This window comes from Portunus trituberculatus, chromosome 16 (assembly GCF_017591435.1).
Source record: "Portunus trituberculatus isolate SZX2019 chromosome 16, ASM1759143v1, whole genome shotgun sequence".
Taxonomy (NCBI): domain Eukaryota; kingdom Metazoa; phylum Arthropoda; class Malacostraca; order Decapoda; family Portunidae; genus Portunus; species Portunus trituberculatus.
In genome coordinates this window covers 11,262,945-11,289,916 of record NC_059270.1, presented here as the reverse complement: position 1 = coordinate 11,289,916, position 26,972 = coordinate 11,262,945, and the positions used below count along the sequence as shown (strand labels likewise).

The 26,972-nt window shown below is 36.3% G+C and overlaps 1 protein-coding gene across 2 annotated transcripts in view; it reads right to left on the bottom strand.

Annotated features, from left to right (window-relative positions):
* Positions 1 to 23,779, bottom strand: part of LOC123504492 (next to BRCA1 gene 1 protein-like) — a 41,779-nt gene extending 18,000 nt beyond the window's left edge. The window contains exons 1-10 of one of the 2 annotated variants that reach the window (XM_045255047.1): positions 23,380 to 23,779; positions 18,812 to 18,883; positions 17,709 to 17,750; positions 16,879 to 17,122; positions 13,816 to 13,910; positions 10,641 to 10,743; positions 9,343 to 10,045; positions 7,101 to 7,341; positions 6,101 to 6,322; positions 2,898 to 3,039 (exon numbers count right to left, since the gene is read on the bottom strand). In XM_045255047.1, coding sequence (XP_045110982.1) covers positions 2,898 to 3,039; positions 6,101 to 6,322; positions 7,101 to 7,341; positions 9,343 to 10,045; positions 10,641 to 10,743; positions 13,816 to 13,910; positions 16,879 to 17,122; positions 17,709 to 17,750; positions 18,812 to 18,883; positions 23,380 to 23,634 — 2,119 coding nt within the window. In that variant the 5' untranslated portion in view covers positions 23,635 to 23,779. Of the gene's footprint in view, positions 1 to 2,897; positions 3,040 to 6,100; positions 6,323 to 7,100; positions 7,345 to 9,342; positions 10,046 to 10,640; positions 10,744 to 13,815; positions 13,911 to 16,878; positions 17,123 to 17,708; positions 17,751 to 18,811; positions 18,884 to 23,379 lie in introns of both variants that reach the window. The other variant, XM_045255046.1, reaches the window with a different exon arrangement.
* Between the last annotated feature and the right edge of the window lie 3,193 nt (positions 23,780 to 26,972).

Sequence of the window (26,972 nt, the reverse complement as noted above, 5' to 3'; positions counted from 1 at the left end):
CTCTCTCTCTCTCTCTCTCTCTCTCTCTCTCTTCCGTCCTGGCTGGTAGCAGGAGAGGAAGTAACCCATGGATTAACACGATCACTTTGACGTGTAACATCACTCGGTCACTCAAAGGGATGTGACAACACTCAAAGGGGACGTTGTCAAGTATTGTTGTTTGAAAAAACAATGCAAAATATATTCAAAAATAAACAAAATTATACTAACTTGCCTTTTTCAAGCATCACAATGTATATACACTACAACACCATTCAATTTCAAAGTATTAGGTATCTGACTTGCAGTGCGTATTGGCACAAGTGTGACAGCGCCACAGGCTGGAAAATCCCCAAAAAAGCCAATGCCTAAAGATCATCATAAAATGGTCAGACTATAGTTCCATCACTTTGCACTTTTTTGCATTAAATTCCATTTCCCATTTCTTGCTCCACTCACGTATATTACTGAAGTTTTCTGTAGCATTTCACAATCCATGTCATTTTCCACTCATTTCAGTAACTTTGTGTCATGTGCAAATAAGATTGAATAACTACCCAACTCTTCTACCATATCATTAATAAACACTATGAACATTACTGGGGCCAGGACTGTTCCCTGTGAAACTCCATTTATAATTCTGCACCATTTTGATTCTTCACCTCTTATCACTGTTCTCATTTCTCTGTCTTTAAGAAGTATGTTATCCAAATATCCAGTACTTTTCCCTGTAAACCACCTATGTTTTTAATTTTCCCTAGCAATCTCTGATGTGGTACTTTATCAAAAGCATTTTATAGCTCCAGGTAGACAGTCTGCCCATCCATCACTCTCCTGAGTTATACCTATTGCTCTACTGTAGAAACTCATTAAGTTTGTGACCCAAGATCTTCCATTTCTGAAACCAAATGTCATCCAGTTAATGTGAGTAACTTTTCTAGCTGTTCCATACATCTGTCTCTAACTATTTTTTCGCTTTTTTGCAACCATGCTTGTTACAGACACTGGTCTGTAGTTCAGTGGTTCATCTTTACTACCTCCCTTGAAAATTGGTACAATACTGACACTTTTCCAGTCTAGATGGAATTTCCCTTCCTTATAATAACATATTATGATGTTATGTAATATCTCTGCCAATTGGTCATTATATTCCCTCAGTATCCAATTTGACATCCCATCTGGTCCTTGAGCCTTATTCACATACAATATTTTCATAATCTTCTTGATTTCTTTGACTACCTACCACATGGATCTCCCTCATTTCCTTGTTCTTGTGTCCTGTTCTTGTTCCTTCAAACTTATTTTCTTTGGTGAGTGCTGATTAAAGCACATATTCATTATTTCTGCCTGTGATCTTGCATCCTCATATGTGACATTATCAACTTTTAATCTATCTATTGTTTACTTTTTTTTTCCCCATTAACATATATATAAAAGAGTTTTGGCTCATTTTTGCATTTGTCAACTATATCTTTCTCATAGTCCCTTTGTTCCTCTCTTAGGGTTTGGATATATTAATTTCTTACTACCTTAAATTCTTCCCAATCATTATGTCCTCTTTTTCTCCCATCACTTTTCTAATACCCAAAGTGTGTGTAATTCACCCCGGTCATCTGCTGATTACCCAGCCAGCCTTCCCCATTACGGAGCAAGCTCAGACCTCATAAACCAATCTTCGGGTACGACCAAGACCACAACACACACTCCACACACCGGGAAAGGGAGGCCACAACCCCTCGAGTTACATCCCGCACCTATTTACTGCTAGGTGAACAGGGGCTACACACTAAGAGGCTTGCCCATTTGCCTCGCTGTGTGTGTGTGTGTGTGTGTGTGTGTGTGTGTGTGTGTGTGTGTGTGTGTGTGTGTGTGTGTGTGTGTGTGTGTGTGTGTGTGTGTGTGTGAAACATATCATATTTAGTAGCTCATAAGATGCATGGGCTTATAAAATAAACCCAGTTTTGGCAGATATTGAAATAAGAAAAAAAAAGATAAATGAGTGGATTTAAGTTATGAATATGAAATGAAAGATTTCACCTGACATTCAGAGTCTCGCATGTATTTAGATCATTATTACATCCCAATATTTTGTACTTAAAAACTTTAATATTTGTTAGCAGTCTACATACCAATCCTGTTGTGAGATATAAACATGTACCTGACATGTGGCATCACCAGCGACTGCAAGTCTACAGGGCTACGGGGCTGAAAATCATTTTCTTTTTTTACCATAATTTTTTACGTTTGCATGCAAGATAAGAATGTTAAAAGATAGGTGCAACTTTAATTTTATGGAATTGTGTCTTACTGTAAGAAGCAACAGTATCACACTGTAAAGAAAGCAGTGAAGTTTGCCTGTGTCAGGATCAAGATAACAGATTGGTGATCGCATGTATTGTTTTGGTTTATGCAATGCATAGTGTATGGTCTTTCAGGCAAATTCTTCCTGACTGGAGTCATTCTAAGTAAATTACTAGTATGTATGACTTATTACATATTGTTACTTTGAAAGAAAGTTTTTTTCTGGTGTAGTACCACTCATCACTTTATTTACCACTGCCTCAATACTGAACCTTGGCCTCATAGGACACGGTGAATTCCAGAGACTTTTTTGGGGAGGGAAAGGTGCGTCTTATGAGCCATCAAATACAGTAATTTTTGCATTTTTGTAAATAGTTCAAATTATTTCTTAATTAAAGTAAATGTCATGTTTTCATATCTATAAATGTAATCCCCTACTCATGTTCTATACTCATAAAAGTTGAGTTACCTTTTATCATAATATTCTCTTTTTGCATTTGTGGTACCTATTTGAGATTTTAGTGGTTCCATTAATCTTATAAAGCACACAAATTTCTGTTCCTCAAATTTGTTGCCTATCATTATCCTACTTGATGTCAACAGAGGAAGGCACTTACTTGGTGAAATAAATGTAATGGAAATGTTTCCACACTCTCCAGGTTTCAAAGGGGGACACACAACCTTCTTCTCCAATGGCTTCAATTTCCAGTTCACAGGTGATCCATGGAACTGCACTTGAGACCACTTACATAACTCAGTCTGTAAGAAGTAAACAGGACACTAGCAAAATTCTCTACTATATACTAATGTTACTGATATAGTCAAAAAGGATCTCAGAGAGGATATTTCTGTATATGTAAACAACAATTTTAATTAAGAATAGGCAACTTGAGTATCCTGGCGAGTGTTGCTGTTTAACCAAACCTGGACTGGCCACCTGTTTAACTTAACAAACACATTGTTGGACAAATAGTTAATTCCTGCTGTAATGTCCATGTCACTATGTCATGAGGAGGAGGAAAACTTCTCATATTTCTCTCTCCTTATTCCACAGCTATCCAGTGATATGCTTAGTCTTTGCTCAATTGTTTTGCCACTTCTTGATCTTGATGAAAGTAATGCTAAAATCCCCAAGAAAATAACTATACCCATATATCCCGATGTTACTGAGTAAGCTGGGTCATACTATATAGGACAGGCAAAGTTTTTACCTGTTTCATTATCCAAATCAATAGATTTTAGACTTGTATGCCTTATTTAAGATTCTGATAGCAAAATTACAAGATAATTGCAAAAAATTATTTCTGTTTTGACTATCTTCTCCCAAAATTATCCATACAGGACATTTAAATGTAGATACAGAATGTCAAGAGTATCATAATAATCAATGCTCTATGCATCTGTATGCACCTGGTATTTAATGCAACAATAATTTAGCTCATGTCAGCAAGGGACATGTAGCAGCGGTGACATCTGGTGGATTAATTCTGAAATCTCCCCATTGAAACATTTCGTATAAGATAATAGATAGATAAGTCATTAGAAGCAGAAAAAGAATATTAACAAACATATATATATATATATATATATATATATATATATATATATATATATATATATATATATATATACAGTCAACCCTCGGCTATCGCGACTTCGGCTATCGCTTTTTATTGCTATCGCGCACCCACGAAAAGCTGCTAAGATTTCATTATCGCGACCTCAGATGCCTGCTATCATGCACCCAGCCATGACGTCATGGGATATCTGAGCGCTCATTGGCCAAAACCGCCTTCACGCCAAGATCAATTCGGCTATCGTGTTTCCGGCTATGGCGCGGCTATTTCGGCCCCAATTGGGCGCGATAGCCGAGGGTTAAGTGTATATATATATATATATATATATATATATATATATATATATATATATATATATATATATATATATATATATATATCAAAAAGTGTGTTTTTTCTTGTCTCAAGTTTTTCAAGAGATAGAAGTAAGGTTATACACTGCTACTAATCTAATAATAATCTAAATATGTACAACGGGTCCTTTTCTAGTAAGATACATATCCTGAGAAAATTTCTAATTTGAGCATTCAAACTCTCTTTAACATATTCCAGCTTTCTTTAACAGCTGTATGAAAATTTGAACATTTTTGGGATACAAAAATATCCAATAAGATTACCTACATACCAATAAGCCAGTTCTTTTACATAATTCTTACTATTTGACATTTTAAAGTTGTAATTTGCTAAACATTTGACAGTTTAAAGTTGCCATACTTTGAACAGTCATTAAATAGGACAGTCATTAAGTGAAGACAGTCATGTAGACTGAATATTTCTGTAGGAACTGAGGCATATAATTGGGATAATCTTATTTTTCTGATGCTTCTGCCAACATAAATATACAGGTAACTCTTGATTTACACGTGTTTGACTTGCGCGCTTTTATTATAACGCGACCAAAAAAATATTAGAATTAATTTAATTTGCGCGATCGGTTTGCTTATACGCGATTTGGCCCAACTGAGCACCAGACGCAATTTCAAACTGTGTGCCAGAGTTCCGCAGCTGGCCAATAGGTGGGAGCTCCACTCTTCTCGTGCCTCATTTGCAGTCTGCCAGCACTGAGTACATACGGAAACTCTTCAATCTGCCTATAATTCACCAAGATGGCCCCAAAACGTCCTTCATCTTCTTCTGCATGTGAGGTTATTTTTGATAAGTGGATTTTTGATAAAGTGGTAAAGCTCAAAGGAAGATGGTGACTGACTGTGGTGTGAGTGGTGAAGGCAGTGACGCAGTGAGTGTTGTGTTTACGTATTCTTTGTTTTGTTGTTTTCTCTTGTTAGTTTTTGCTTTCTCATATTATTTCTTGCTTTTCCCTTTACTTTAAATACACTTCTAGTATTTAGAATGGTAAATAATAAAAACATGTTAATTTAGCCAAATAAATAGAGTATTTTGTACAATTTTGGGGGACCACATCCCACATACTCCCTATTATCTATTGTTTCTTATGGGAATTACATGTTTGTTTTACACAAATTTTGATATACGCGATACCTCTTGGAACACATCTATCGCATAAATCGAGAGTTACCAGTACATAACATTAGAGCAATTAAATGAAACTGAGCACCAAGGTATTGGAGAAATATAGTCTTTGGTTATAAACATTTTGGCATGCTGAAATTGCTACAGAGGTGACTAAACAGGTCAGGCTGCATTGTTTTCTGATAAAATCACCCCATAAAAAAAAAAGGTTACTTCTCAAATCTATGATCAGTTAAGCGTTAAGACGGAAAATAATTCCTCCCCCCACTCTGCCAGTTGTGCTGCAGTGGTCATCAGATTAATATTCTCATGTGTTCTGTCTGTAGTTTTCATTTATACATTTACATGAACACCAAAGGCATATTAGTGATGAAATCACTATCTGGTAATCTAACGGCCACACAGGTTCTAAGCAAAGTTCTGTCCTATCCCTTCCCACCGCCACCAATCTCCCGTTCTGACACCGGTAATACCGAAGCAAAAAAAGGTAGTCAGACTTTAGTGAGTGACTGTACAAGATATATAAAAATTAGAAAATACTCCATCAACTTAAAAAAATAAACATAAGATACCATACATGCACAAAATAGTTGGGGTTATCTATATACAGTATAATGATGCATTTGAACCTTTTCAAAGGCACAAAGCAGCCTACTTTACTTGCTTAAATAGAATCATAAAGAGAAATAAAATAAAGCTTCTGATGCAAAGAAATGGATCCAAATACAATTATATAATGACTTCAAACTTACTTTCTCATTCCATGTCATCAATCCAGAATTCAACACCCTCCATGTTTTCTCAAATCTTGCTCCAGGTGGCACCTGAGAGCCATCTGGGTAGGTGATATCCCTCACATAAAATGCATCATATCCTATAGTAGCAGAGCAGTGGCTCTCACTGGGTGAGTCCTCTGCCAAGGACTCCAACTCCAGAAGGGCTTTGTGCAGGAGGGATGGATCAACTGGGAAGGCCTGGTGATAGCAGCATATTACAGCACATCAGAAAAATTACGATGATTTACAGTGATGATAAAGATGATTTAGAAAGATGAGAGGAATGATCTCTAGATGAAAAACATACCTTACAGGAAAGATTAGAAAAAAAACTTTAGTAACACTCCCTGGAATAGTATGAGGTGCATGCAGGTAAGAATTCAGAAAGGGAGATCATGAATCTGATACTCTTATTCTGGAATATATTTCAAAGAGACACAGATGTTAAAAACTTAACAAAATAAACTTAAGAAAAGCAAAAACTAGTTTATAAACAGGAACGTAAATGAGAGGAATAAATAAAACGAATTGGTAAATGCACATACATGAAACAGTTTGGAGGGAATGCTGGACAGATTTATGCATGAAGTTATGTATGATTTATGATTTATGATATGTTTTGAGTGTTCAACTTACATTTCAACTAGACTAAAAACTCTGCCTAACAACGTCCAAATTTTCTCACTTCAAAAAATATGAACATTATATGTATAACCACAGGGACAGGAGCCCTACTGAAACAGGAAACCACTCACTCATCTTACTTCCTAATTCAATACATGCTCTCTGATTCACATAAATTTTCTTTCCTTTTGAAAGTCTGTACCCGAGCTTTAATTACAAATTGATCTACAACCTCTTTCTACATAGAAATAATATCCTGACCAATGTAAGAAATAACTGCCAATTATCCTAAATCATCATTAATATAAGTTTACAAAAATCCATATCCTACAAAATTAAGGAGAGACTGTACCTTGGCATCAATATCTATTTTCCTAGTCTTCCCAGCTTTCAGATAGGTAGCCTTCCGCTCAGAGCGCCTCAGCTGCCGTTGGTCCATTTCATGGTGTTTGTCTGCAGCCTTGTGATGCTTGTCCACCACTTTGCGCAGTTTGCTTAGTTCTTCAGAAGTACATGTCTGTTTCTTCCTCAATCCCTCCATCTTGGCAAGTACTTTCCCCTGTGCACGCATGTTCTTCTCCACATCTAGAAGTCTGCTGTAATATGAATGTCAATGAAGTTTTTGTCAATATCTCCTTCAGTTCTTTCCTGATAACGAGTGGAACATCCCACTCCTCATACATGCAAAGAATATTCCATATACAGTAAGTCCTCGTTATACGGTAGTTCTTTATCCGGTAAATTCAGTTATGGTATTTGGAAATTGCTACCCTCGATTCGATATACGGTAAGAAAAATGCAGATACGGTATCTGCTCATGTCATCTGAGAGGGCCCATTGCAGGGGAGCAGGGGTGATGACATCATCCACGCTACACCCTGCCACTCACAGTACTGACTTCAACTTGACCATCCTTGGAGCCTATATCTCTTCCTCTCTCCACTCCCTTTTTTTTTAACTGCATTACATATTACTTACATGCATTACTAATTAGATGAATAAATGGAATATCAAATGGTCTATTGTAAGCACAAATATATTCATAATAATCATAGCAAACATTTAAAGCCTACTACCAGCGGCAAACCATGCAGCAACTGATAAAGGGCACAGATGGGCCTGGCAAGCCCACTATCAGAGAATGGTTGAAGTCATATAACATCAAGCACACCTTAGATAACATCAAGTCATCTTGGGACGAAGTGAAGACGTCTTCTACCATGAACTTGGCGTGGAACAAAGTATAACCACAATGCGCACATGACTTCCCAGGCTTCGCTGAAGACGACATCGGTGCGATCAGAAATGACATAGTAAATCTGTGCCATAAGGCTGACTTCAATGAAGTTGATGATGATGATGTTCAAGATCTTTTGAAAAGCCATGCTGAACCTCTCTCTCAAATGATGAACTTATAGAGCAAGACAAGGCATCACAGGAGACAGAAAAAGAGGGAGACAAGGAAGAAGAACCTGTGCGTGGCCTGGACATCAAAACTCTTAGAGAATGTCTCGGTGGTATCGAAAAAGTTCTGGAAACCCTGAAGAAATGCGACCCAAATCCTGCGAGGAGTAGCAAAGTGACTCATGACATAGATAAAAGTGTCAAGATTTATCAAGAAATCTATGATGAAAAAACAAGAAAAACCAGTCCTTCATCTACTCGTTCTTCAAGCCAGTCAGACATGCATGCCGTCCCTGTCACACCTGCCGACCCTGCAACAGCTGGCCTTTCCACATCCACTGCCGATGGTTCTACAGCTGGCCCTTCCTCCATATCCTCTTTCTTCAAACCAGTGAAACGTGCCGACCCTGCTACAGCTGGCCCTTCCACATCTGCTTCCGACAGTGCAGACGACAACGTCTTATCCTTGTCTGTCCACTCAGTGGAAGATGAGTAAGGCTGAAATCCCTACTGTCCCTTAGCCTCGGGAGGGACATCATCTGATAGAATACATGGCGAGTGAAAGGTAAATAAAAACGTTTTTTTGTTTATTTCTTTTGCACAGTACTTTACTTTTTTTTTTAATGACTATTTTCATGTATTTTCATTTTTGTAGGGGTGACTTTTGACGTGCTGGAACACATTCCCTATTATCACATGTTCTATTGGGTTCGGTATACGGTAATTTCGATTTACGGTAAGGTTTCCAGGAACGCATATGTACTGTATAACGAGGACTTACTGTATAGCTAGATAAAGCCCCTGTACATAGTTATAAGTTGGAGTAGTCAGGAAAAACTGGCAGAGACAACTCAGAGTGTCTAACTTCATTGAAGCTATTTTAGCTAAAGAAGAGATGTGAAGTTTCCTGCTTAGTTTATAAATAAAGGACAGAATGAGGATACTCAGTGGAGGAGGGTGACAGTTGAGTGATACTGTAAAAAGGATAGTTGTCTGGAAGGTAATGTTGAGTTGATAGATGGAGAAATTCAGATTTTGAGGAATTGAACAATACAAAGTTTTCTCTACTCCAATCAGAAATTTTAGAGAGATCAGAAGTACGGCATTCTGTGGCATCCCTGCATGATCTACTATTTCTACTATTCTTTTCAAGGATACATTTTTCAAAGAATCTTAAGAAACACACTCACTTGCTTGATGGTTTCCTTCTTTCTACCTTTTCCTGTTGTTTCTGGAATCTTTCAGCTAACTTTTCTTGTTTTTTAACAAGTCTTTCTTCCAATTTCTCATGCTTCTTTACAAATCTCTCCTCCATCTTTCCTTGTTTCCTTGCCATCTTTTCCTCCATTTTTTCAAGCCATTTGGTAAATCTTTCATCTTCTTTAATACTTTTTTTGCGTTTAACTCCAACATCAGCACTCTTTATATTTTCTTTTCCATCTCTTTCCTTCTTCTTTGAACTGCTATCTCCATTTGTTTTTTTTTCCTTTGTAATATCACTTAGCTCACTGAAGCCAAATTCAAAGTTACTTCTCTTCTGAGTAATATTTGACTTAGGTTCTTCATCTGCTTTTCTAGTATCCTCTTTCACATCTTTCTTTTTCAAACAGTTCTCTGCCCCTGATTGGGCATCCTTCAAATTACCTTTCACTTCATTGAATGTAATGGGGAAACTATTCCTTTTCTCTGAACTGAATGATTTCCTTTGCCTTCTCACCGCCATGACCTTCTCTAGTGGTAAAGTTGTGAGGTCAGTTGGAAGGTCACTCTCTGCCCAATTAGAGACAGTTGGATAATTAATTTTAATTTGTGATAGTTGTGAATAATCCTTCACAATGTCCTTCTCTATTTTTGAACTCCATGGTGTTTCTTTCATTTCAGCTTGTAAAAGTTCTGGAGAGAAAGGAAGAAAAAATTAAATCAAGTTAAGTATCAAGTTTACATATCAAAAATATGATAAGAGCAAGAAAATGTAAAGAAAGCTGTAAATGGAAGAGAGAAGATTTTAAGAACTAAATACATGCTGTGAACAAAGGTGGTACAATAACAGTATATATAAAAACTAGTGGTATTAACACCAGGTACATGAAAAAATGTAAATCAAATGGCAGTGATCATTGTGAGATCAAATTTCAGAAACAAAAAGACAGTAAATGCAGAAGAGATTTTACAAGATAATGAAATTCACTAGGAAAACTTTATGAAATTATACAGTATATACAATATGAAATTAGAATGAAGGAAGGCAGAATACCAGAAGACTGGCAGTCATCACTACTCCAGTCTACACAGGACTGAGTTGCTTTACCTGCAACCATTTTTATATCTTTGATGATTCCCAGACTGCAAATCAAAATACTACCAACAAAATTTCCTCTCAATTCCAAATATTTATTTCTACATCACATACTATTCAAGGCTGAGCTATACAAACAAGGTAACTTCTTCCAAAATTATAGAAATTATGAATGATTACAATGTAACTTACCATTTTTAGGTTTCTGTTTGTCAGCCTCAAGGGCAAAACAACACTCATCCCTCATCATGTGTGCCAGCCTTGTGATCACATCGTTACACAACTCTTCACGGAACTGAGGAAGAAAGATAATGCCTAAAATTGGGATCATCTGCCACCACATACACAAAAATAAATAAAAAAAAAATAAAACTAATATTCAACTTTTGATCAATAAGAAGCTAATTAAAAGACAGACCAAAGTTGCTCCATGATAAACACAATAGGGAGAGGACCCAAACTGGTGAGTTTTCAGTGTTTGCTGGCTGGTTTGATTCAAGAGTGGGTCAGCATTGTTTCGCGGTACAGAGTAGTCGTCTCAAAATACTATTTTATAATGTATCTATTGATTTACCATGCTTTAACTCCTTCCAGTATTTTTCTGTTGTTATTTTACCATGGTATTTCTTTACAGATACTTGAGTTTATATGACTAACATCATCATATAGAGCAAAATATACGTAGTCGTTTGGTGTACCACATTCTTTCATTTTCAGCAACTTTAATACAGCGCAAAATTTGAACACACACTTCACCTCGCCTCTGATGAGGTTAATGCTTCACAAGGAAAATGTACAGCTATATGTGTTTGGTTTTCTTTATGAGAAAAAAGCAAATTTGCAGCCAAAACCAAAATAGCCCAAGGATGCTGCACTCCTTTCATCACCGTATCCCTAAGCTTTGTTTTGATATAGACTAAACATGGTATGCCTTTAGACTAAAAAAATAACTCATCAGGATGGCTACTGTCCATTAGCTAGATCTCTGTTTGGCTTCTGTGATGCCAAAATGTCTATACAGAACAAATTGGTTGGCAATAGACAATCTCATTATCAGAATTTGATTTCTAAGTTATGAAAATAAACTCATTTACAAGGCTTCATATGCTCATGGTTTCTTGTAGTCTTCTTCCTAGCCTAGAAAGAAAATATCATATTAACTTTGAATTATCAATTGAGTAACAAAGTACAGTGGAGACTCAATACTTAAACTTAATTTGTTCCAAATGGCTGTTTGAGTATCAAAAGTTTGACTATCAATACCTATAAATCAGGTAATTTGTTTTAATCTTAGCAAAACCTTAAGTTTATAAAAAATTCAATGTAATATTTTTATAATTTTGATTTGTACATACACTGTAAGTGAAGACTGGTGATGGATAATGTAGAAGAGGAGGGGAGAAGGGTGGGGAGGAGGAGGGAGGTCATCAGAGGAGGAATCACCATCCATGAAAATGTTTGGTGTGATTCCAGTGAACCAATTAGCGGAGGGCTGTGGCTCACAAACGCTTGCACTCTCACTAGATTCCTTATTTTCACCATTAATAAGCCTCTTTGGTGCAATTATAAGTACCTAAATGAAAAACTACCAACAGAATGCAAAAGAATTTTGTTTTCTCAAGACTGTGGCACTACTATGGATGCACACTGGTACCCAGTAAACCAGACTACCAGTATTTTGCTTCAGTATTACCAGTAATACCAGTATCAGAATGGGACAATGATGGTGGCAGGGAGGGAGAGGCCAGAGCTTTGTTTACAAACATGTGTGCAGCAGTTCAATTACCAGATATTTTCACCACTAATACACTTTTGGTGTTAATATAAGTTTATGAATGAAAGACTATGGACAGAACACAGGAGAATGTCATTCTGACAGTTGCGGCACCAAAACTGGAGGACAGGAGGAGGGAGGGACCAGGGAGCCTTTGTTTACAACCACATGTGTGGACGTTCAACTATCAGGTATCTTTTTGAGTATTAAATTGAACTTTTGCATTCGATTATTGAAAAGTTTGACTATTAGGACGTTCAAGTATTGAGTCTCCACTGTAATTTTTGTCCCAGATATAAAAAAAAAAAAACTATGCATGATTATATCCTTAATTCTACTATTAAGGCATTTATGCCATGGATATGTGTTTAAAAATATATAAACTGTTTTAATATATTGGGTATGTGATAGTAAAATATCCAAAAATATACAACATGCAGTTGACCAACTTTTCAGTGAAATTCTATATCTGGTGAATCTGGCAATCACAACAGGAGTTTGGGTCCTCTCCTATTACTTTAAATTGAATCCATCAAAACACTTAAGATACATATATGAAATGCAGCTATCATTAATTAAGCAAAGCTAATCAAAGCCTGACTGCATTTTAGTCAGCCTTGACTCATTACACATATATGTATATGAAACTCTTTACATTTTCAGCTCAAACTCAACATGAAATGGTAAATATTTCAAAAGAAATATAATTCATGGTTATATCTAGGGGATACCCAATAATTCATGACATGTTAACATGAAAGAAGGGACTGAATCATACAGTGAGGCCTACAGACACAGAACACAGCAAGTTTTCCATTATTTTGGTTCTATCTAATTCCCCTGGACATCCTGACTCACAATACATAAGTATGAAGTACAATATGGTAAGATGTTACTGTTACAGTCATGAACAGTATAGCTCACTTAAGTAATTATGTGAACTAAGTATGTATCAATTGTATAACTATCACACATGCCACTATAAGTGTATTCACTCTCAGATGGTGAGTGTAGAGGACAGATTCAACCTTAATCAAGAATTCATTCTCAAAATTTATATTTGGGAGTTCTCTTGAACTGTCTTGTATAGTTTTTGTTATTCATTAAAAGTTCTTAAAAATTAAATGGATTTTTTTTCTTTTTCTTTTTGCATATAAATTATGCTGAATAAAAAGTTTCTTAATACATCCTGCCCGCCTACCATTATCATTAGCATGGAAAACCACACACAAGGCTAGCTCAAAGCACCAAGAATTGATAGCTAATCTAGTACAAAACTGAGTGCCAATCAAGCCATATCAATGAATCCAGCATTTTAATAGCTAGTGTGACTCTTTTATACTTTGTCACACATACAAAACAAAAGGTATGCCTGGCAATCTTACTGATGAAACAATGTTTTCCTTTTGTTAAATGTGCAAAGGCAAGTACCAAACAACAAAGTTATTAGATCCTTCAAGTATTAACTAAGTCTCATAGTAGATAAACAGCATTATATATAAATATATATATATATATATATATATATATATATATATATATATATATATATATATATATATATATATATATATATATTAAGGCAAGACTGACCTTATCCATATAAGTAGTGAACCATTCTGGAGGTTGTTCACTATCTCTCATTGCCATCTTCGGTCGTGATCCCACACCAGGCATCTCTTCATCACCTGTTTGTGGAAGACATGTTTAGCTGTAGTCTAAATATCTAAGCCCTTATCTTCAGATAATAGCACAATAGGAAACTAAAATTCAGTAAATATAAAATTTTGCAAAAGAAAACATCTTATATGTATATATATATATATATATATATATATATATATATATATATATATATATATATATATATATATATATATATATATATATATATATATATATATATATATATATATATATATATATATATATACAGTAATGTCATACGTATCTGGATTGCCATTATCTGGAATTCGCTACTAACCAGGGCTCCCCCAAAGCGTATTCAAACCTACCATGCGAGAAATCTCTCGATCCCGCTAGGCGGAAGCACTTAATCCCAAGTCCTCACACTAACCTACAACTCGCCTCTCACCTAAAACTCAAGTAATGGCAGCGCTATTCGGCGAGTTTGTAGCGTTCTTCGTCATTCCAGCATGGCAGGAGTGTACATACAGGCAAACCCCGCTTAACGATGGGGTTACGTTCCTAAAAAACCCTTCGTTAAGCGAAACTTCATTAAACGAATCGATTATAACAAGTTTAACCCCTGACTTGAACTTCCATTGAGAGTAAACAAAGCAAGAGTGCATCATAGTACAGTGAAAAGTTTAATGAAAGTGAAAATTATGAAGTTAAACATTTAGGCAGTTTAATTTAAGTCATTATAATGTACGTAACTTTATAATGTTGATGATCTTAAATTTATGAAGGGAGGGAGAGTGAAACGGGAAAGACACTAACCGGCAACCTGTGGAATGTAAACAAAGGGCACATCATTGTACCACATACAAAACTTATGTACCACATTTCCACAAGGCTTTCCATTTTATCCACTGTAGAGTCACGAGTTCAGGTGGGTTTTTTTTAGCTAGCAAGGATGATACGGTCTCACCAGCCTTCTTAATAGAGTCTGCTGACTTGAAAATAGTAGAGACAGTAGATAGAGTCAAGATGGTGGCAAGCAATGCTATTAATTTTCTCGCCCCTCTCATGTCTGTCAATAATATCCAGCTTCACTTCAAGAGTAAGAGACTTTCTGGTCTTCTTAGCAACACTAGGCAACATCGCAGGGCGTTTTGGTGGTAAGTTGAGTAAGGGAACACGAGCTGCTGCTGACGCTGTTATTGTCTTGAACAGGGGGAGTGAGTGGTGCTTATGTTCCAGATTATACATTTAATGTGCTTTCATTCAATGTATTCTTACCAATTTTGATTATGTGCATGTTTTGTTCTTAATTTATAAGGGGTTGGGAGAGAAATTCCGCATATCCAGATATTTCGCGTATCTGCCAGGGCCTTGGCTGCTATAATCCGGATACACGGGCGATTGGGCGATTACTGTATATATTTATGACTGGGTAATATATCATAACAATGAATCAAAGAAGAGGAAACACTAATAATACAACAATAAAGCAATTATCATCACTGAATAAGGTAACAAATATATAAAAACATACATACATATATACAGTGGACTCTTGAATTACAATTGCCCTGACTAATGAGAAATCTGAGATATGAGCCATCGCTCAATTGCTTTTTGCTTTAATTTACAACCCCAAATTTGAATGGCAAGCTAGCCCAAGGTGCACCTTCACTATTTGGTGCAGCATATGCTCAGCATCCTGCATCTGATGTGTTCAGTTCAGGTAGTTTTCTTTCAAAATGAAGCAGATAACTTTATATTTAATCTTTTATAATAATATTTATAATAATATTTTGAGCCTGAAATACATAAAAACTTTGAAAATTTAGTAGCACTTGCATTGCAACCAAATGGGTATAGAATGGTAATCATGTTAGGTATCTGAATCATTAAGTCAGACAGATAAAGCAAAACATTCAGTTAGCAGTGGTGGCAGAGAAGAGGTCAGTGAGGATGGAAGAGAAGGAGAGAGTATGTGTGACTGTGCACACGCTCACATTGCCTACATGACAGCACAGAGACCAAATTGCCCTACCCCTCTTCTGATATCACTTACATTGCAACCAAAAGGATATAGAATGGCAATAATATCAGATACCTTGATTATAAAGGTCAGTAAATGAGGTGAAATGTTCAGTCACCAGCAGCAGCTGTGAGTGAGTGAGTGTAGGAGGCAGGAAAGAAGAGCATGGGTGGTCATCATGTAACTGCTTTGCTTTTTTCACACATATTGTTGAAATGCTGTCGCCAGCAAGTCATTTTTCATTAATCCAAACTAACAGAAGTTTTTCTACTTGTTTAATAATAGGTAACTTGTTCACAGCAAGAACGGTCATTCCTTTGGTCACAGTAGCCCTTTGTATTGCATCTTCAATTTTCAGTATTGACAATGGTTGATTTCCCCATACCATAGTGAATTGCCAAGTCATAGACACAAGTTTCTCTTTTAAATTTTACAATGAATTCTTTTTTCAATTCAATTTTTGTTTCCACTGTTTTCCTTTTAAGCTTGGTATAATCACTTATCTTTTTTGGACACATGGCAGCACTATTTTCAATAAAATAACAAAGAATATCGATAACACAGAAAAAAGTTTCACCAAAGCTCAGACGTTATCACATTCATCTACTCAATACATTTTACTTTTAATGTTTTAACTCCTTGTATATGGAAATGCTTTTATTAGCATCATGAAGTTTTAGCATAATATATCTAAATCTGAATAGAAAGTAGTCTGCACAAATAATCAAATATATCTATTAGAAAATACAATCTGTTACTCAAAATGTTTGGATAACCATGGTCTTATTACATATTTCAAAACCTTCATTCCTATTCAGATATACTAGAGCAATATCTCAAACGATGGGGTATAACCATGAACTCACCCACCCACCCCCAACTCATGCACAAATATAACCAAAGGCAAGTTAATATTGCAAGACCTTTTCCCTCTATTAAAGGTATCATCAAGCAACACTGGCAAACTGGAGTTCTACACTAACCTCTATCAGCTGAGAATAGAGATGGGAAGATCCTCCGGTCAGGTGCACTGCTCCTTGCCATGAAGCCTGAGGAGTCCTTTGGAGGGGAGGCAGACTTAAAGAAAGAAATTCCTCCCTCCTTAGGTGGAGAGGAACTCACACGCTTAATTCCCGAAGAAACAATGGAGAACACAGTAGGGAGGCCTCCTTGCCGTGTGAGGTCCAGTACCATTTTGTCATGAGCTTCTGCCTTCTTCTTTGCAACCTGGAGGGATTTTTTTTCTTTATCTCTCACGGTATTTAATAAACTCCAAACCACTCTAAATGACAAAATGCAGCAGAAAGTTTCTAAAATTGAATGACAACCAGGGACAAACACCTTACTGGACATGGCATGCACAGGAGATAACAATAACAAGAACTAACCTTTATACATCTTTACATCCTCCAAAGTTGCCATTATTGAAAAATAACTTGCTTTACATAACAAACTGAATTCAATGAAAGGCCTTACTATACAACTATCAAATAGAGCAAACCTTTAGATGTATCAAACTGGCCTTCTCATTTATAAGTTAACTAAAGTGAGTTTAGTGTGTATGCAAAAACCCTTATTAAAGAAACACCATATTCACTTATTTGTTCATTAATTTGTTTACTAATCAACCCTTTAATGTATGATTACATGAATAATGTATAATCTTTAGTATTCTGAATACTTGGGAATTTCAATAACTAGTGAATCTGAGCAACAAATATCACATATCAATTACCAACATTCCAGCATGACACACAAACTGAGGATAGCAAGACTTAGAGCACTAATACACAAAAGAAAATCTCACACATACCTTAAGTGCCTCTCTGTACTCTTCCTCAGACTCAATAGGAAGCTGTAAAGGGAATACAAGACTTTCCATTAAACTAATACACTGAAGGCATTGCCTTTAAGGGATGTTAGAACACGACTAATTTAAGGAAAGAGATTATTCAAAGTTGTAATAAAAATCTCTTCGGAACATTCAGATATCTTAGAAAAACATGCAATGCACTGAAGGAACTGCCTTTAAGGGATGTTAGAAAACAACTAATTTCCTGAAAGATATTATTCAAAGCTGTAAAAAAAGATCTCTTCAGAACATTCAGATATCTTACAAAAATATTAGTAATAAATAGTTAAGCAATTCAACCTAGAAATCATAATTTGGTCTGCAGTAAAATGGTTGTGTAAATTTGGAGCTTGCCTTTTGGAAATTTGACAATAAATAGCAATCTGGAGATATGAGATTTGGAGGAGGAGGATGGTGAGTCATCAGAGAATGGTGATGTGGCCAGAGTATCTAACAAGTGTGCCTTGAAAAAAGGAAGGATACAATACCACAAAATGGCAAATGACAAATGACAGAAGAATCAGTCAGAGGTACTCTTGTCACCTCACAGCCTCTGTAATTGTACCAATAATAAAGGTCTCACCAGACATCACCAAGGCCTCACAGGTTTGTACATTACCAACACTTGGCTCATTAGTGATTATTATCCATGTTATAGGCATAATTACTTTCACTTTTACTATTATCAATTCACTTAAGATGACACAAGACTTCCAGCCAAATTATCCATTAGCTCTAACTAATGTACTCAAACTCCTCTAGCAAAGAAATTAAATTACTCTTTGGTTCCAATTAATGTTCTCAAACTCCTCTAGCAAAGAAATCCACAGGTCTAGCATTTACCAAACTTATTCATTTTAAACATGATCTTATACTGCTGTGACCAAAATTAATGTTTTGTATACATGATCTATTGAACTATTATACCCTAGCAATAATTCAATCATACACTGACTATTATGTTTAAAAAATAAAGCAAATGATATTGGCAGTTCTCTAGATAGATAGATAGATAGATAGATAGATAGATGGCTAGATAGATATTCTCAATAGTCTTTACTTACTTTATCTCCTTCATCATCACTGTAGCTAATGCATATGTTCTCTTGGTTATTCATACTCAGCAAGTTCTGAAACTAGGAAGATCATCAATTACATGTGACTGACTGATTCAAATGCCAAATTAATATAATATGATTTCTGAGGAGCTGGGAATAGACACCTCATTCAATTATGATGGAAGAATAATTATTTTCTTTAAATAATATCTTTCAAATCAGAACTAAAATATCAATCATCTTTGCTGCTGAAAAGATACAGAGCTTTTCAACCAACAAAAAAATTCTAAGACTAACTAATATGGCAAGAAAGGAGGCAAGTACATGAACAACTCTGAGAATGCCATATGATGATGAGATCTAGCAATGAAGCTAACGTTCTAAAAGTGTATTTTATTCTAACTGATACAGAAAGCCAAGTTAGGACCACGAGGGAAAAACTGCACTTTCAAGCACTGATACTTGTAAATCTCACTTTCATCAACTGTGGTAAAAATTCTGTAAAGTGGTCAAGTGGTACAAGTTTCATTATACAATGGAGACTCAATACTAAAATGTCTTAATAGTTGAACTGTTCAATACTCGAACGCAAAAGTTCAATTTAATACTCAAAAAAAATACCTGATAGTCAAACTTCCATACACATGATCATAAACAAAGGCTCCCAGGCCCCTCCCTCCCCAACTCCACCAGTTGTGCTGCCGTGGTAGTCAGAATAACATTCTTCTGCGTTCTGTCCATAGTTTTACAGTTATAAACTTACATTAACACCAAAGGTTTATTAGTGGTGAAAATATCTAGTAATCGAACAGCCACACTGGCCTCTCATTCCCCGCTGCCGCCATCGTCCCATCCTAATGCCAGTAATACCGAAACAAAATATACTGGATACCAATGCGCATCCCTAGTCCTGCCGCAGTCTTCAGAAAAACAACATTTCTTCTGCGTTCTGTCTGTAGTTTTCATTTAGAAACTTACAATGGCACCAAAAAAGGCTTGGTAGTGGTGAAAATAAGGAATCTAGTGAAAGTGCAAGTGTTACTGAGCCACAACCCTCCACTAGTGGGTTCTCAGGAATCACACCAAATATTTTCATGGATGGTGACTCATCCTTGAACGACCTCCCTCCTTCTCCCCATCCTTCTCCTTTATCCTTCTACATTATCCATCACCAGCCTTCACTTGCAGTATGTACAAACAAAAATTATAAAAAATATTACATTAAAATATTCATAAACTTGAGGTTTTGCTATGATTAGAACAAATCACCTGATTTATAGGTATCAATAGTCAAACTTTTTTTTATACTCAAACAGCCATTTGGAACTAATTAAGTTCAAGTACTGAGTCTCCACTGTACTTAACTTAAAACTGAGCTCTCTGAGTTTAAATCACTGAACTGCAGAGACAATCTGTCCTAGTCTTCTTTTACGTAACAGATTCTAAACCAAGGTGCCCTGCACTAGCATGACAAGGTATTATGACTGTTACCTAGCTTGACCCCTCCCTAACCAAAGGAAGAGGCCTCTGTGAAGCAGTGCATTCACAATAACAGAGGAGGAGGAGGAGGAGGAGGAGGAGGAGGAGGAGGAGGAGGAGGAGGAGGAGGAGGAGGAGGAGGAATGATGTTGAAATTAGTAAATGAAAGTTCATAAATATAGATATATAAATAGAGAAAGAAATGCAGACACAGATAAACCTACACATCATAAAAATATATTAAATCCATCTTTACCTGATGACTCTAAGGCTGTGTTTACACCAAGTGAATTGAATTTATTCAATTTAAGAAGAATCAACACAATTCATGATTTGTGTTGATTCGCCATATTAGTTTTAAAGTAACCATTTACACCAAGTGAATCAAGTCAATTCAAATCATGCCAAATAGGGAGGTGGTGTAGTGGATAAGGTGGTGAGCCTATATAGGATCAGGCAGACGTCTACGCATGGGTTCAAATCCCACCACATACTGTTTTGAAGTTATGCCATTTGTCCAGTGGTTTAAAGTCACCTACACGTCACCATGATACCCAGGCTCTAGGTGGTTACACCAAAGAAGTGCTTGGGTGGTGGTATGGGCCCTAATATGGGTACCACTATAAATAAAACTGCCTGTGCCACTAATGGGCAGAAGCTAAATAGCGCTTCCCACATGTACTCTTCAAGTATGCCTACTGACATTATAGGCCATAACATAAAGAAAAAAAAAAGTTGATTCATGGTGATTCAGAATCAATTATTGGTTTGTACCCATTTTTTCGTCAGTCAAGGCAAGTCAGCTGAGAAGCAAGCTCTTCATGCTGTTATGTTAAACAGAGTGGAATCAAAAGCTTTTCATCTCATCAATTCTTCTCATTTGACTGATTGTCTGCAACCTCTTTCTCAAAAGCTGTAATGCTGCATCTCTTGCTATCTTCTGCCACTATTTTCATGCCAACTGCTCTTCTGATCTTGCTAACTGCATGCAACCCCTTCTTTCGTGGTCTCACTGCACAAGACTCTTTTTATCTGTTACTTCCCTAGTTAAAAAATTAATTAGCATTCTCAATCATTTATCCTCTTCTCTGGTAAACTCAGGAACTTGCTGCCTGCCCCTGTATTTCCACCTTCTTACGATCTGATCTCAATTAAGATGGAAGTTTCAAGATATTTATCCTATTCATTTGACTAACTTTTTTTACCCTGTTCAGGAACTAGTGCCTTAGTGGGCTTTTTTTCATCACAGTTTTTGTTGCCCTTGTCCGGTTCCTCTCCTTAACAAAAAAAAAAAAAAAAAAAAAAAAAAAAAAAATAAATAAATAAAATAATCTTCACTACAATCTTGCTGTTCCTGCATGAGCTTGGATCACCATTATGTGCCAAGATCATTTTCTTTATCATGAAATTTTACATACTCATGGCATGTCTCTCCTTCAATTCCAATGGGGAGTTAACCCATGAAAAGATTACATGTATCTGTGATAATTTTCTCAAAACCAGACCAAGGAGGAATTAAGGTAGCTATGTATAAAAGTGAAGAGAAAAACAAACCAGTGATAAAAAGTAGTCCAAGAAGAAGACACCCAATAAAGACAGGGCCATATTAGGCAGACTATATCTTTGTATGGATATGGGAAGTGATAACAAACCTCTCTGTTACAACTATCTTTTTTTCTGCCTCCAGCTTGCATCCAGACCAAGCTTCCCACCTCCTACCTTCTGTGTTAATAATCTACATGGACCATCCAAAGTTATCAACCATCCAGCAGCCAAGTGTTGCACATCTAGTGGCAACTACAGTGGATGTGAGGTGGTTCTGAAATAGTAGTCACAGCAGTAGATACAAGTCACCAACACCACTGCCCAGAAATGGCCTTAACTATCACCACATCAAGGGGCAAAGAGATCAATATCTGCTGGGTAATACCCACCATCTCTCTCCCTTGGAAGACACAGAAGCTGTCATCATGGCATCCAAGCACCTTCCTCCACCCCCCCACCATTCATCAATCCACAACTAAGCACTTCCAGGTTCCCGTCTCCTGTTATGTTAGAAGAGGAATATTGTTCCCCCTCTCCTGGTCACCACTTAAAGCAGGGAACAATTGGGTAGGATCACCAATACTTGCCTTGGAGATACTTAGGGATTCCTAACCAACCATAATTAAATTAACGATATTTTGATGTATTTCTGTAAACAACAGAAATCATCAACTTGTATTACCTATCCCATCATATGTAGTAAAACTCCTGACCTGGTTGCCAGATTATTTTTTGGCAGTCACTGGTCATTCTTTACAGATCATTTGGCAATTTTTAATATGCAACTGGTAAACCAAAATATCTTGATACAAAGAAAATTATAAAAATAACAATAACAAAAAATGTTAAATTTTTCACAATTGAAGCAGAAAACAAATAAATGAATAAATAAAAGAAAAAAAGTCAGGGAAACTAGTCAACGAGAAAAAAAAAATGAGTGGATGAAAAAGCTAGCTTAAAATGACATTCTTGAATGGACATAGAACATATAAGCACTTAAGTATGTACATCAAGTTATCACAAGCTTCAAAGCTTCATCACATTTTTTTTCACTGTCATATTTTATTGCAGTGACAAGCTGATAATGATTATATAATCATTATCTGAGAAAAAAAAAAAAAAAAAAAAAAAAAAAAAAAAATATATATATATATATATATATATATATATATATATATATATATATATATATATATATATATATATATATATATATATATATATATATATATATATATATATATATATATATATATATATATATATATATATATATATATATATATATATATATATATATATATATATATATATATATATATATATATATATATATATATATATATATATATATATATATATATATATATATATATATATATATATATATATATATATATATATATATATATATATATATATATATATATATATATACCAAAGACGACTACCCTCCCACAAGGAAGGAAAAAAATATCACCAAAAAGGACACTGCTACCTGGCGCTGGCTGACGAAGCCACCATCTCTCATCTGACAGTTTACTACTTACTATGTACGACTTAAATCTTTGCCAGTCTAGCTGTGACAGGTCTTGATCCATCAGTCCCACTTCACCAATAGTCTTGCCGTAAAACTGGATGGAGAAAACCACAGCCTCCGCCTCAGTCCTGTGAGAGCCGCTAGGGCTCGCCATGGAGGCTACTCCCCGCGCCGCCTCCTCCCTGTCATTTCTTGATGATCGCCAATTTACCGTCTTGTCCCCGACTGATGCCTTCCTCGGTGCACCACCTGAGACGGGATGCATCGCTGCATGTGTCTGAGCGCTTCAGAAAAGCGCGACAGGCGTGAAATTTGAAGTAAAAACACAATAGATATACTATTAAGTTTCTTTACTACCTGCGCCACCAACCTCGCAGGAACACTGTCCCATCACGTAGGCTGGTTTTTGAGGATTGTATTTTGCCAGTAGTTTTATTCTGCTTTATTCTGTTTTATTCATTGGAGAAATAATTCAAAGTGTAAGAAATTTATCTAAAAATATTGTAGAAGAGTTTCACCGCAAAACAATTGTATTACAAGATGACAACCTTGGCAAAATTATATCGGAGCGTTCGAACTCTACAGCCCAGCTGATGGAGGACGCATGCGCCGCCTCAGCTGGTAGCTGTAAACAAACAAAGGGCCAATGTGACTGTGATTCGATAGCACACGATAAGATTATGGAGAGAAGACACCTGACATTCTTTGAATAATTACTCTCCCAATCATATTAGTTTTCGAACCCGACGGTCTTGTCTATTATCTAGCCTATGAAAATACGTACACGTACTAAGTATTACACCATCTCGCTTTATTTGTATTTATCCTATTTTTCACTCTAAACGATGGTGTTTGGGTGTTTTTTTTCTCTCTCTCTATTCCTTGTTGTTTTACCGGAAGGAATATACTATATTAGGTGTTAAACGTCTGCTTCCTGACACTTCTGGAATAAAACATCACGTGGTTGGGTGATGCAACTCCGCATGACTGATACGCGTGAGGTGCATGACTGTATAGGGCTTCAAGTGGGGTTATGTTGCAATATACCTGCAATTTATAATTTTATTTTCATCTACCTAATTATTAACATTCTAGAATAAGAATAAATGTGCATAAGGACAGGGATAGCAATAGGTATATCATACCAGACAAATGTGTTGATGCGCCCGACGGGTGACATCAACCTTGTCAGAACGACAGGTATAAGTGCAGATCGGCTCAACCTAAGATTATTCTATAGTCTATACTGTCAGAATACAAGATGGACTAACATATATGACAGAAGGATAGAAAGACATACTCTGACAGTGGCAGAACACCACACATACCAAGTTAATTCTCTCTCTCTCTCTCTCTCTCTCTCTCCTGCGCCGCAACCAAACAGTAGAATAACATTAAATAGATTTATCAACAAAATGAAAGAGGTAAGTGATAAAAGGAACTTAAAAAAGTAAAAGGTAAAATGAGAATTAAAATACACTATGAAATTAATAAATAGAATAAATAAATAAATAAATAAACAGGCAGTTTTACAATAGATGGAGGAAACCACAGCTTCCTCCAAATACCACAACATGTCAACATCCAGGGAAAGACATTCGCAGACTAGCATCTGCTATCTAGCTAAGGGGAAAAGTACCAGCTACACTGTGGCATCGGTAAAGCAAACGATCCTGCAGTTCAACTACTTGATCAAAGTGCCGTGCCGTCAAAGGAACCAAGCAGCGATCGTTACGGTACGGCTGGATCGGGCTGGTGAGTGGTAATCACCGGACACTTGGGAAACTGTGGGTGAGGCGAGTATGGCCTATTCGTAAACAATTAAGACAAAGCCGTTTGCGAGCATCTCTGTCTCAGACTGCAGCATATAAGATCAGCAAGTAGAAGGAAAGAAAGGAGTTTCTACCGCACTCTGAAGTAGCCTACATTGCTCATAAGAAAATTGATAATCTTAAGAAGATTATGCACAGTTGCGATCAAATTAAATCCTGACAAGTCTTCAATCAAGCCTGCATTGAGGAAAACAGTTCTTGTAGAGTGGCAGCTATTTCGTCGAACGATGATTTGCGCAAGGTTTTTTTTTTTATCTATTTATTTTCATTTATTATTTTTTACTGTATGATTCACTTCTGAGGTAACAGACGTGTTCTTTTCCCTTACCAACTCTAACATCGTCTCTATACCTAGAGACCACATTTTCAAAGCTTACTCCGTGATGTCACGGCGTAAATAAAGTCGCAAATCGACTAACAAGACCAACATGTTGGCCTTGTTTTGAGACTGATTTCTCCAGTCGATAGATACCAATTTTGAGTGTCGGAAACTCTACCGACGTAAAATTTCAGTCGCAAATTGCACGTGTGAATCCGCCTTAAGATAAAAACTACCGATTAAATATAGAAAGGTGACCACGGAGGCCAGTCAAACAAACTAAGAGAGAGAGAGAGAGAGAGAGAGAGAGAGAGAGAGAGAGAGAGAGAGAGAGAGATTCACGAACAAATTAATTAATTTCAACTGAATTTTCATTATATGTATATATTTTTTTCAAATGTTACCAAGGCAGTTATCAACAAAACCCACTTGGAAATTATAATATTCGAACAAAATTCAAGTCATATAAAAAATATTCGAAACACACACACACACACACACACACACACACACACACACACACACACACACACACACACACACACACACACACACACACACACACACACACACACACACACACACACACACACACACACACACACACACACACACACACACACACACACACACACACACACACACACACACACACACACACACACACACACACACACACACACACATCTGTATTCACATGAATAAAATTTTTAAGAAAGAAATTTTTTTTTTTTTTTTGCCCTTATCCAGTCCCCTGTAGCTTATATAATTTATTAGCTACAAAGACGTTGACAGTATTGAGTTGACTGTTGAAGAATGTTTATGTTATAGGTTCGTTCAAATATTTTGGAAAGAAAATCACCGTCAGTCTGCAAAATGATCATTTGAACCGTTTTTTATGTTCTCTATATACAGCTGGATATATTGTGTTTATAACTTTAATTAAGGCTCAGTTTCACCAAACAAAACTAGTAAATCGGGTTGAAGTTTGGTTAGAATGCGTAAAGAAGCCAACTTAGCTCTGGTGCAGGTATCGTTCAAATCAAACAAAAATTGAAGTCAGGAAGAGAGAAACACTATCAGAGCTCTCGAGCCCAAATGGTGAACTACTGAGAAAACGACCAGTATATACTACCTTGTCCACAAAGACCTCACATACGGATTGGGCGTAATAAGAACTGTGTGAGAACAATATGAACAGTCTAAAACGAGTTGATTCTGCTGAGAACCTACTATGAACTTTTGAACTATGTAGAATTGTGTTGTCAACTTATTTATGTTCTATTATCTGATTTTGAACGCAAAGGAACAGTATAATGAGTCAATGACTTACTTTGGTCATTATGCGATCGATGGGTCTGTCTGGAAACGGGGTGAACAAAGTAGAAACTGCCCAACGGAGCAGGTCGGAGAGCCAAATAATGCCCGACCAAACCACGTTCTAATCCGTTC